General features: G+C 40.0%; 1 protein-coding gene across 5 annotated transcripts; it reads left to right on the forward strand.

Moving 5' to 3' along the window:
• The first annotated feature begins 527 nt into the window (after positions 1–527).
• LOC102699346 (small G protein signaling modulator 1-like) lies at positions 528–9,150 on the forward strand. Of its 5 annotated transcripts, XM_015832638.2 has the most exons (13): positions 529–684; positions 1,016–1,394; positions 1,523–1,713; positions 2,550–2,648; positions 3,229–3,332; positions 5,321–5,844; positions 5,956–6,129; positions 6,209–6,331; positions 6,412–6,500; positions 6,588–6,788; positions 7,436–7,852; positions 8,599–8,682; positions 8,764–9,150. In XM_015832638.2, the coding sequence occupies exons 3-13, from the start codon at positions 1,549–1,551 to the stop codon at positions 8,788–8,790; spliced, it is 2,007 nt and encodes a 668-aa protein (XP_015688124.1). In that variant the 5' UTR covers positions 529–684; positions 1,016–1,394; positions 1,523–1,548; the 3' UTR covers positions 8,791–9,150. The 5 variants fall into 5 exon arrangements, with proteins under 5 accessions (XP_040380178.1, XP_015688122.1, XP_015688124.1 ...); XM_006643556.3 differs by having other exon boundaries at positions 5,321–6,129; XM_040524244.1 differs by having other exon boundaries at positions 528–684; positions 1,465–1,713; positions 5,321–6,129; positions 6,412–6,788.
• The last annotated feature ends 3,110 nt before the right edge of the window (positions 9,151–12,260 follow it).

The raw sequence follows: 12,260 nt of genomic DNA on the forward strand, positions 1-12,260 counted from the left end.
CTTGTTGCAGTGACGGTTGGTGTGGGCGTTGAATCGCCGCAATTCAAAAGGAGAGGAGAGGGTGTAATATGTTGTTTCTGCTGGTTTGGCTTCCAAGAGAACACAGAGATGAAGAAATTTAACTATACGCCACTCTATCTATATGTCTTTAATAAAATATCACTAGTATATTTTTATAAAAAATAACACACTTCATCTAATCCCTCCATCCTATTTGAAGGTGTATTTTCATTTTTTTCATTAAAACAACGTGAAATGTCCAGAATGCCCTCTTCTATTCTGAATAGATGTGAGCTGGCTGGACAGATCTAGCGTCGGCTCGTCCTCCCATCGCTCCATCAGGCAGCCACGCCCGACGCCGCCCTCCCCCAGTTCCCCGCCGATCTGCACGGTCGCCGCCGGCTTCCCCGGCCGCCGCTGCCGGACCCGTGCGCCTCCCCGGCCTCCGCGCCCTCCCCCCTCGGGACTCCGCGGCCCACCGGCCTCCCGGCCGCCGCCGACTCCCCCTGCAGCCGCGGCCGGGCGGCGTCCTCAGGCCCCGCGGCAGGTCGCCGCGGCCATCCCCCTGCAGCCGCTCCATCCCCGGCTGCCGTGGCCAGCTCGCCGCCTCGGGGCGGCGCCGGCAGTTCTCCTCCCCCGGCTGCGGCAGTACCCAGCCGTCGTGCTGCCAGCTCTCCTCCCGCGGTAAGCCCTATTTCAATTTTAGTGCTCTAATTTTTTTGATTAGTTAGTATACTGCTACGATTTTAGTTATTGCATTTCCCTGAATTTAGTGTTTAGTTAGTGTACTGATAAGATTTTAGTGAGTGGATAGCATAACCGATTTGCATGGTAGAACCTAGAAATTAATTTTTGGAGTAAGAAACGACTTTAGTTACTGCTTATTATACTGAATTTAACGTTGACGACACAAATTCATGTATATATGATTTATTATATGATGATGAATGCCTGGGATTTAATTTTAATGTTTGCAAATCAACTGAATGGATGCATTTTAATGTTTGCAAATAAGCTGAATGGATGCTCTGTCCGCCTGGGTGCTGTTCGGTTTTTTGCTGGGCGTTCTGTTGGTTTTGTTAAAGGCAGCTGAATGGAGTGGCATATAGTTAAATTTCTCACCAAAGAAGAAGACGACACCACCTGCGAAACTCAATTAAGCCTCCAGAGGCGAGGAGGACGACGGCGGCGAGACCTCCAAAAACTACCGTCTGACTCCTCATCCCATTCGATAGTGGGATTGAACACTAAAAGTGCTGATTAGTGCGTTCAAAGAGAAGCGGACAGATATTGAGCTTGAGCCAGAGAATCCGAGGATGTTTTGGATCCACGGCGCTGCTATGGCTTCCCTGCCCACCCGGTTGCCCGCCACAGCCACCTAACTAGGTGCATAGGTAGGGATCCCCATATCCGATGTCTTCCTCTCTCCCGATTCGCCCGATTGATTGATTGCCTGCTTGGTAGGTCGCATGCCATCAGATTTCAATCTCATTTGGTTCCCTGTCCCCAATACCAATTCCAGCTACTTGCTCCACGACAAAGAGGTAGATGTCGGCCACGGGCCAAGACAACGGAGATACCGCTGGGGACTACATCAAATGGATGTGCGGCGCCGGTGCCCGTGCGGGCGGCGCCATGGCCAACCTTCAGCGCGGCGTTGGCTCCCTCGTCCGTGACATTGGCGATCCTTGCCTCATCCCCTCCCCCATTAAGGTTCGCGTCTCCTACTCAGCCATCGGTACTCCCTAGTCTATCTGCTTTATATGTATATGGATATGGTATCGATTTGGTGACTATTTTCTATGCCATAATTTTTTCCACCGCTCTAAATTTAGGCTTCTCTACATCTATCTTATATATTCGGTGGTAGCAATATGATTCTGCTCAATCACTTATATATTCATCATATAATGAAGCTGTGTAAAACTCTTGTTATTCACTTATTTGGCATTTGGCATATGTAGTATAGATAGCACTTTCATCCCTGGGATTTTCTTTTATCATTTTTATGCATATACAATCAGCATTTAGCATATGTATATTCTGTATTGCTCAATCGTACATGTTATCTTAAACTTAAAGATAAATAATAATTGCAAAGCATACGAGCTCATACATGTTGCTGGATGCCACATAGGCTGCACAACTGGCTAAATATTTTGATACTGCTTATCACGATTTATGCTGTTCGAAGTTCACCGGTAGCCTCAAATGCAGGATGTTAGGGAGATAAGTCTGTCAAAATATGCTCCCTAGATTCACTATGCTTATCCTAATATGATCATGATTCATGATCGCAAACATTTCAAGAAAGGTTGCTAATTTGATACCAGAAAACTAGGGGCATGTTATGCAATATTACCCATTCAATCCATTCAAATAAATTTCCTCATGAACTCACATATTGAATAACTAATTCGCACTAATCATATCCTTCTGTCCACCAGAGTATATGAGATTGTCTTCTATATGTAAATTACTTCATATTGGCATCTTTTTTATACATAATTGCAAAATTGGCACCTTGTTTTCCCTCTGAAATTGTGCAGGGGAGCAAAATGCTCAAACCAGAAAAATGGCACACATGCTTTGATAGTGATGGAAAGGTCATTGGTTTCCGTAAAGCCCTGAAATTCATTGTCTTAGGGGTGAGTTAATTTTTTCTTGTGTGCTTCAAAAACTTGTTTTTCATGTATTTTAGCTGTAGAGTGCTTTTTTTTAGTCTTCAGGCATTAACTTTTAGAGCATATGCACTTATTTTTCAGCATGATAATATAGCTTTTTATGACTTAACATATGTAGGGCGATAATCTGTGTGGTATTTTCTTTTTTTCACCCTAACTTAGAGTATATGTACACTAGCTAAGTTAGCACATCAGCTCAATCGAGGTTCATCGGCCATATCTTGGAAAAAGGCATCAGGTTTTAGTTTAATTATGTTGATAGACTAGGCCTGGATAATTGATCATTGTTGCAGCAGGCTATATTTAATACATATTTTCCTTGATTAGTGAGTTTTTATTTTCATTATACCACTGATAATTGAGTTCTATGCTTTGATGCATCAAAGAACATATCTTGCCTAACTCATGCTATGCACAGATGTATCTTTTGGCGTGTGTTCTGGCACTGTCTAAAGAAATTTTCTATAAACTAGGAATGATGAAATCACATTGTACTGTTCTTCTTCACATAAGAATATTTCTTACCTCTATAATTGGTTTGCAGGGTGTGGATCCCGCTATTCGAGCAGAAGTTTGGGAATTTCTTCTTGGCTGCTATGCATTGAGTAGTACCTCAGAGTATAGGAAGAAACTAAGAGCTGTTAGAAGGTTCGACACTTTCCTGTTTCTCAGTACAAGGATACCTTTTTTTTACAAATGTAAGTGCATAAATGAATTGCATTTATTATCTAGAATGAAATCATGAATGCTTGTTATTTATTATAATAAAACTAAATATGCTTATCCTTGCTAGTTTTCTTATAGCGCTGTTTGTAACCATGGGTATAAATGGCAAATGATATTAAAAGTTTAAAACAAATGGGTTGATATGTTTATCTAGAGTACCAATCTCAATCTTTTGTCAGGTATTCAAAATAACTTCATTTTCATTGTGCTACCTCCTGTTCACTCTTGGGATTGAATTGATGGTATCAGTACTCATAATGAAGATTGCGATTTTAGATGTTGCATACAATCCCTAGGTACTTTGTGGGTGATACTAGGTTGAATATTATCCACCAAACCTGGAGTTGTATCAGATCAGAATTGAATTCGGGGAGAAAGAGAAGACAATTTGGCAGAACATATTCCTTTGGTTATCTTTTTTTTTTTGAAAACACAAGAGGTATGCGTTTCATTTCATTAAGGGTAAAGGAAAAAACAACACAATACAGAGAAGAAAGACCTGGACGTCTCCCATCCAGAGACACACACTCACATGACACACGCACAGGCCAGACCACCCAGCAGGCCTAGCTGAAGGGGTTTATTTGCTCCCAAGGCAGTTTAAGAAGCGCAGAAGCTCCGGCTAAACCCCAAAGTCTCTGCTCCTGCTCGACTGTTTGCAGGGCCACTGCAGTGTTAGGAGTAACGCCACTGCTTGATCCTTTTGGATATCTAACAGTTCCAAACAGCCTGTTCACTAACCCCTTATCCATTCAAGGGGTGATTGTTTGGCTTTTTCAGGGAAAAATATCAAACGGCATATTTGCAAATGAAAAATAATTTATGAATAAAAATTTTATATACGCATTCTTAGCGATCTAAAAGCCAAGGCTGGAAAATAAACTACAATGAAAAACCCTAAAATCAACTCTGAATTTTAAGGTTGAAAAGTCAAATTTTGGCTTATAAGCATAAGCAAAAGCAAAAAGACGAGGGTGTCACTCATTCGGTCCATATTTGGCAAACAGGTGCTGGACAGAAAATGTGTTTTTCATAGGGGTTTGAACCCAGGACATATTAAATATTGTTGTAAGTGGTAGCCAACAATGCCGATGGGTCTTTGTGTTTTATAGTGGAAGGATGCATTTTATAAGTAGATGGGGTGGCATTGTGCACTAATATAGTAATGCAAATATACCTTAGTGTATTGTGATATCTATGTAATTATAATTACATATTTTGTAGAAAGCCTACTTGATTGTTTACAAATTCCTTTTTTTGTCTAACTATTGAAGCGTACCTGTGCTATTATAAATAGACTTATTATGTGATATGTTCATGTTGAATTGATTGGTGTATGGTTAGTCCTCTCTGTGCATTTGCTTGTTTTATTCGCTCAAACCCAACAAATTTTATAATCAACATCATGTATTCATCCATATCAAACGTTGTGTTATAAATTCTACATTTTGCCATTGACAAGTGACAGGTTCTACTAATTACCATTGAAAAACACGAGTTCCGTGAAATGCAACAGCACGAGTGTTTTTCTTCCTTTTTTTGCCATTGTTATTACAGTCCCGTCAAATGCAAGTGTGTTTTGCTCCTAGAGTATGGTAAAAGGGACTTCTTGCATAGGGTTATAGGAGCATTTGATGGAAAGCTTGCAGTGATGGCGAAAAGGGGAAAAAAACACTTGTGCAATGGCATTTCAAGTCGCATTCATGGGTGGTAATTTGTAATATCTTGGTGCGTGCTTTGTGTTTTTATGTTATGATTTATTTGTGGAGCAGGAAATCAACATTTAGTTAAGACAATTCTGAAATTCCTGTAGAGTGGATTTTTTTTTGTTTTTGTTTTAGAAGGCTTTATACCTAGGGCAATTTGGAGGCATATAACCTTATATGGTTAATTTATTCACTTTTATGCAGGGAAAGATATCAATTTTTAGTTAGACAATGCCAGGGGATGCACCCAAGCATTGGTACAGGTGAGCTTGCTTATGCTGTTGGCTCGAAGCTAATGGATGTCAGGACTATGTCAAAAGAAACCCACAATGGAGAAGAAATTAGCACAAGTCACCAAGCTTCACAAAATACAGCTGGCAATATACTAGAAGATTCAAATTATGGCTCTAGTGGTACACACCAGTCACAAAAAAGGAAAAGCTGTAGTAAATCAGCTGAACTAGTTGGTTTTAACGTACATAATGGTACATCTCTTTATAATTCTTCCAATTTTATTGTGACTTCTACAGAAGTGAATAGTTGTTCGAAAGATTCTCGCGATTTCAATGACATCCGTGAACCAAGATATGACACTGAGACCTTCGATGATTATCCTTCTCTACCTTTTACAAGCTTGTTCTCAAATGGTGGTGTGGGCAGCAACGGAGTTGATAAAAACCATTGTAGTTTCTCAGTTCCTGAAGATAGGCTAAGGCACCGTGATGAACGTATGCACAGCTTCCAAATCAATAATAACATAGATCTCATTATAGAGTCGAATTCATGTTCCAGTGATGCGTTTCGGGCTAGTAACAGTGATTCAGCCATCTTTCACTCAGATGCATACAAGCAGGATAGATGGTTAGATGATAGTGGCTATAACAGGGAAGTTATCAATTCCTTGAGGATATGTGATGCACCAGAAGCAGATTTTGTTGGTGAAACTAAATCCAACAGTATGGTTGCCAGCAGAGATCGAGTCTCTGAATGGCTTTGGACACTGCACAGAATCGGTATGCTCGTTTTTCCCCTCATCACACAATTGCAACGGTATCTTGTGACTGTTCTAATTTGCAAAAACACATGTTACAGTGGTTGATGTGGTTAGAACAGATAGTCATCTTGACTTCTACGGTGAATCAAGAAATATGGCTAGAATGTCAGATATACTCGCGGTTTATGCATGGGTTGATCCTTCCACTGGGTACTGCCAAGGTATATGCATATTTCAGTGGCATCTTTTTTACTTCCTTTTTAGTTTCTTGATGTTTCTAAACAGGATAAGTTGGTTACAGGTATGAGTGATCTACTTTCACCTTTTGTTGTTCTCTATGAGGATGATGCAGATGCCTTTTGGTGCTTTGAGATGCTTCTGAGAAGGATGGTAATTTGCATATATTTCAAATTTTATTGTCTATTAGTTTGGTTTCTATGTTACTCCATGGATAATATACATCCTGTTGCACTTCAGCGTGAAAATTTCCAGATGGAGGGACCAACAGGAGTTATGAAGCAGTTGCAAGCATTGTGGAAGATCATGGAAATGACCGATGTAGAATTATTTGAACATTTGTCAGAAATTGGTGCTGAAAGCCTTCATTTTGCTTTCCGGATGCTGCTAGTGCTTTTTCGTCGAGAGTTGTCCTTTGAAGAGTCACTTAGCATGTGGGAGGTGTGGCATTTGAAGATATATGTATTATCTTTTATCAGATGTTGTTTAGGAATGCTCTAGTGAATGATCGTTTGTCAGCTGGTATAGGTCTAGTGGATGTTGGTTTAAGCCATTTTCTTATTTAAAAAATGGTATTACTAGTTAAATATTTGAAATAGTAAAATAGACATCTTCGATTTGGGTTTAAAATCACCAGAGGTAGTTCATTATGATTATAGTTACTGTTTTTGAGGTCATGGTTAAATTAATTTATGTGCATTGGATAATTGCAAGGACATATGTGATATTCGGCAAGCACATAATCACAAGTGGCATGTGAACTTTATACTCCCTTCAGTCACAATTATTTGAAGTTAGGACAAGCTGTGGTCAAACTTTAAAAACTTTTACCATCAATAATATCTCAAATGCTTAGTAGTTTATAAAAATGAAAAACAAGATGTGTGTAGATTTTCCTTGAAAAGTATTATCATAATATGATAGAACTTGTTAGATTTATAAACTCATTCTTATATAAAATTGATGGTCAAAATTTCAAAGAGTATTGACCAAATATTGTTCTAAACATCAAATATTTAATGTTACTTAAAAAATGCTCTTCACACTGCAGTCTTGATCTGTTAACTAACTGTGCTTCTTGTTTTCAGATGATGTGGGCTGCTGATTTTGATGAAGATGCAATTTTACATTTGGAAGAGAATTGTCTAGAGCCATTGCTGGTAGATGTGAGGAATGATTTATCATGTATATCATGTGAGGTGAAAGAAGAGCACCGGATGGACAGTTACACAAGAAGAAAATCCAAAAGCAGGAATCCCCATCATAAAAATTGTGAAATGCGTGTAGCTTGCAACCTTGGAATGAAACCCAATACAAGAAATCCCCTCTGTGGCTTGTCAGGAGCTACTATTTGGGCAAGACATCAACAGATGCCGCATATAAGCACAGATGTATTAGCGCAGAACAGAGATGATGATCTGCCTATATTCTGTGTGGCAGCAATCTTGGTAATCAATCGCCACAAGATAATTAGAGAAACTCGTTCAATAGATGATGCAATCAAGGCAAGTTTAAGACAACTTCCTTTCATATTCTGACCAACTGTGACCTATATTTGCATTAGATTTGTGCATTTCATTTTTAGTGAAATTAAAATTTTGCTCAGACAGTACAATAACATATTATGGCCAATCATTTATGCATACTAGCATATTGCCCTTGTTGCAATGGTATTTTATTAAAAAATATCATTAGCATGTTATTAAAGTTGGTTTGATATAGGTCTTAGTTATTTTTCCTTTCAAAAAATAGGAGGGAGTTGGTGTTATAGGAGTATAGATAATCGCTGGGCAGGTAGAGAGTTGTTGCACACTGACACAAACGGGCCTGCACACCATTGACAGATAGAGTGGACGAGTGGTTAGACAGTGATAGAATGAGCCCGCGTGTCATTCACTCTAGAGGTGGTGGCAGATTATCTTTTTAGTAGTAGTAGAAATGACTCTACTGATGTTGTCCTCTGCTGAATTGATGGTTTCAGTTAGATGATGCATATTTTAGTTCTGATAACCATCAACGTTTACAAGTTATGACAGCTGATAATTAAAATGTTGCACAGCCTTTCTCTGAAAAAAATGGTAAACCTGTATATGGTAATGATATAGTTCACTGTGTCGGACCAATTCCTCCAGTTGAATGAGAAGATTTATGGTTAAGTCTAGTCAGGTTTACTTCTGATGCAACTTATTGGCATATTAATGCATGTATTTTTTTTTTCACCTGAGGTTGAGTTGGTCAATTTTTTGCATAGATGTTCAATGATAATCTACTGAAGATCAATGTAAAAAGATGCATACGCATGGCTCTCAAGCTGAGGAAGAAGTATGTTTACAAGGTAAGTTGTGATAAACATACATGAACGTCATCCATTGGTTGATTTTTCAGAGCTCGCTTCTAATTTGGCCTTGGGATACAGTTATTGAAGGGGGCTCAGAATGACTAAAAAAGGACACTGAAGTGAACAAAATCGTATGTTTTTCAACCATGAACTTCTTGTAATTAGTACGGAACTATATATATTCATTAGAAGTCCGAAAAATCCGTCATCACTCGTTGCACGGTATGAAGAGCTCCCTCTGTCTGTTTCTATTTTTTTTTACATAGGCAGTAACCATGGTGAAGGTGTTAGGACTGGATGGCAAACATAATCTGTTGTCTTATTTCTGGGACTCTGTACATAAGCATACCATATATAGTTGAAAACAATAGACGAAGCGGTGAAGGATAAATAGAGAAGGCCGTCATGTTAGTGTACCATTTATGTTGTAATTGTTTTTGTGGTGTGAGGCCATCTGCCATGTCACGGAACGTACCTACATGATTTCTGATAAATTGGAGGTTTTTCTTGTTGCCAAACGAATTGCGTGAAATATCGGTGTCGGCGGAGAGAATGAAAGAAAGAGGAATGTGTGCAAAGTACTCGTGGTAATTCAATTCATGAAGTGCATGGTCGTGTTCCGCAAACTTATTCTAGGTCTTATAGTCTTAAAAAACTATGTATCTACTACTTGTTCCGCAAACTTATTCTAGGTCTTATAGTCTTAAGAAACTATGTATCTACTACTACTTTCATTCTAGAATTCAATATTTGTCCTAAAATAATTGTCATCATGCAGCACTACTTGTCTGGTCAATCGCCTCTTATTTAAATTTATTCCTATTATACCCCTAACTACTAACTCACTCTAAACCATATAATATTTAATAATAGGTACTATAGTTTTTTCTTCTCAGACCTTAATATATAGTAAACAACCTAGAAAGACATGTGAGGCGGAAGAAGTGGGTTCTAAATTTCCACGACCCTTCTAGGATCCTTATGTGGTGCTCATGTGCCAATTCCACATGGATATTTACATGGTAATATGTTATCATCTTAAACTCTACACTAACAGATAAATAGGGCCTATTCAGGAATTTTATTTATCCTATTTTCCTTCTTTTTTTTTCTTTTTGGTTTCTCCTCATTTCTTTTCTTTTCTTCCGTTTTCCCTCCCTTTCTATTCTACTGCTGTATCTTGGAGGATGACAATGGAAGCATGAGTTTGGAAGCTGATATTGAAGGTGAGCTTGACGGTGGCTGCGTATGAGCTTGATGGTGGCAACCGTGACCGGGGGTGAGCTCAACATGCGACCATGGCCATGGGTGAACTTGAGGACGGTGATTAGGAATGAGCTCGATGATGATGCTTGTGACCGGGTGGAAAGAGCATGAAGGTTGGCCGTGAGGGGCGAGCTTTCCAACGAAGATGTGATAATGGAGGCATGACTTTGAAAGCTGATATTGAAGGTGAGCTTGACAGTGGCAACCGTGACTAGGGGTCGACAATCGGGGATGAGCTCAACATGCGACCATGACCATGGGTGAACTTGAGGACGGCGAATAGGGATGAGCTCGATGATGATGCTCGTAACCGGGTGGCAAGAGCATGAAGGTTGGCTGTGAGGGCGAGCTTTCCAAAGAAGATGCGAATAAAAGGTGCTTGGTCGGGTGCAACCTCATCGAAACCAGTGACGCTACCGGATAGGAACGGAAGGTTGTCGTTCAATTGAAGCCACCCTTCACCGCTGTCATCATTCGTGAGCCTAAGTCACCACCAGACACTTCACTAATGTGGCTCTTAATCGGTTACCACAACGAGCATGACGAGGCCAACGGTGACAAATAGGGGTCAAGTAGAAGGTCCCTTCGATGGCTTGGAACTTGCCAAGACCCTCCTCATCAACCCGAGCTCTCCCAACCTTGTTGCCACCAACTCCTTGATGCCCCCGAGCTCTCTTGGACATTGTCACCATTGGTACCGCTGTCTAGCATGGATTGCACATCTCGTGACTATTTCCGACTGCCTCTAGTATATCCACCGTGAAAGGATTGATTAAGGCCTAGAAGGAAGGGTAAATAGGTGAGTTTTAGAGAGGGTGAATAAGCGATCTAATGTATTAGATATTCTGATGTGTGCAACGACAGCAAGCTAACCCAAACAATAAAGCCAACTATGTCTTTGAAGCTCTAAGACAAAGTCTAGAGGAAGGTCCGACTATGGAGTCTCAGACATTCCGACAACTATCAGATTGTTCGGTCACAACAGAGATTGTTTGGCTTTGACAAGACAATTTGACTAACACAATGTAAAATGCATTACATAAACGACAAGAAATAAACCATAGAGGCTAATCAAACACACTTTCTACAAGAGCAAGCTAGTGAAAAGGTATATATCAAGCTAGATCAAGAACACCATAAGCTGAAGATAGAAAACGATAAATGCATGATAAAGAGAAGGTACTATTTTTTTCTCGAAGTTCATAACCAACGTTCCTAATCTTTGTTGAGGAAGCTTCTCTCGAAGTCAGATTTCTTTCGATCGTTCTTCTCTCCAAGCAACCATCTCCAGTGAAGCCTCAGTCTCTAAGCTACCACCAAGAGCAAGCCCATGCTTCCAAGTGGTCACATAGACCACAATTGGATTCCACGCAGCTCCACTTGATTAGTTAAGCTTGCTCTACTGAGCAACCACCAAGATTCCACTATCTTGATCTCTTCCTTTTAGGAGGTGAGATCAAACCTTCATAAGGGTTCTCGAACAACCACACCCTTTGGTTTCTCCAAAATTACAATTCTTCTCTTCCTCATACTCTCCACTCCACTCACTAAAAGCACACATGCTTTAGAACACAAAGAGAGAGGTGGGAGGGAGTTTAGCCTTCAAAACATGCAACTCAAGAACATCCAATGCTAAAACCTAGCTCAAAAGTTCTTCATTTTTTCTCTTCTTGGCTCTTGAACACTTGCTTAGATTCTTAGGGTGAATGGGGGTTCAAAAGCCTCTAAACGTCTCCATGACAACACCCACTCATAGCCCATCTCCTCAATTAGCCATTTTAAAGCCATTGCACAAGTCAGACTAGCATGTATAGGGTCGGATAGTCTAGCCTTGACCCTGATATTCTAACTCTTTATATTTTTTCTACCGTCACTGACCAAATAGTTGTTATGCCCTAAAGGTTCGGACAGTCCGACTCAACCCATACTATCCGACCTACTTAGGCCCTGTCACACCCGGAGTTTATCCTAAGCCTGATTCGTAAAAGAAATTCGTAAATAATAATTGGTTTAATTAACTCGGGAAAAATCCCTCTAAAAGAATTAATTTAATTAAATCGAAGTTCGCAAATCGATTAACTGGATTTAAACTCAAATTGCAAAGTATAAAAATTTGCCCAAAAAGTTAATCTAAAATTCGGTAAAAGTGGGGCTTTCCTTTTTTTTCCACCTTTTTCTTTCTTTTTCCCTTCCTTCTCAAATTGGGCCAAGTCCAATTTTCCTCCCCTCTCTCTTTTTCTTCTATTTCTTTTTCCTTTTTGCCCTCCTCCTCCTCGGGCCGGCCCAGCCGAGCCGGCCCAGCCAGCCAG

Source organism: Oryza brachyantha, chromosome 1, assembly GCF_000231095.2.
Source record: "Oryza brachyantha chromosome 1, ObraRS2, whole genome shotgun sequence".
In the NCBI taxonomy this organism is placed as follows: Eukaryota; Viridiplantae; Streptophyta; class Magnoliopsida; order Poales; family Poaceae; genus Oryza; species Oryza brachyantha.

Bases quoted from the DNA above. Each gene is read 5' to 3' on its own strand.
- LOC102699346 (XM_040524244.1), top strand. From the start codon at position 1,549: ATGTCGGCCACGGGCCAAGACAACGGAGATACCGCTGGGGACTACATC. The intron at 6,332-6,411 runs GTATATGCATAT...AGTTGGTTACAG, and splicing joins TTCCACTGGGTACTGCCAAG to GTATGAGTGATCTACTTTCA. The intron at 8,683-8,763 runs GTAAGTTGTGAT...CTTGGGATACAG, and splicing joins GGAAGAAGTATGTTTACAAG to TTATTGAAGGGGGCTCAGAA.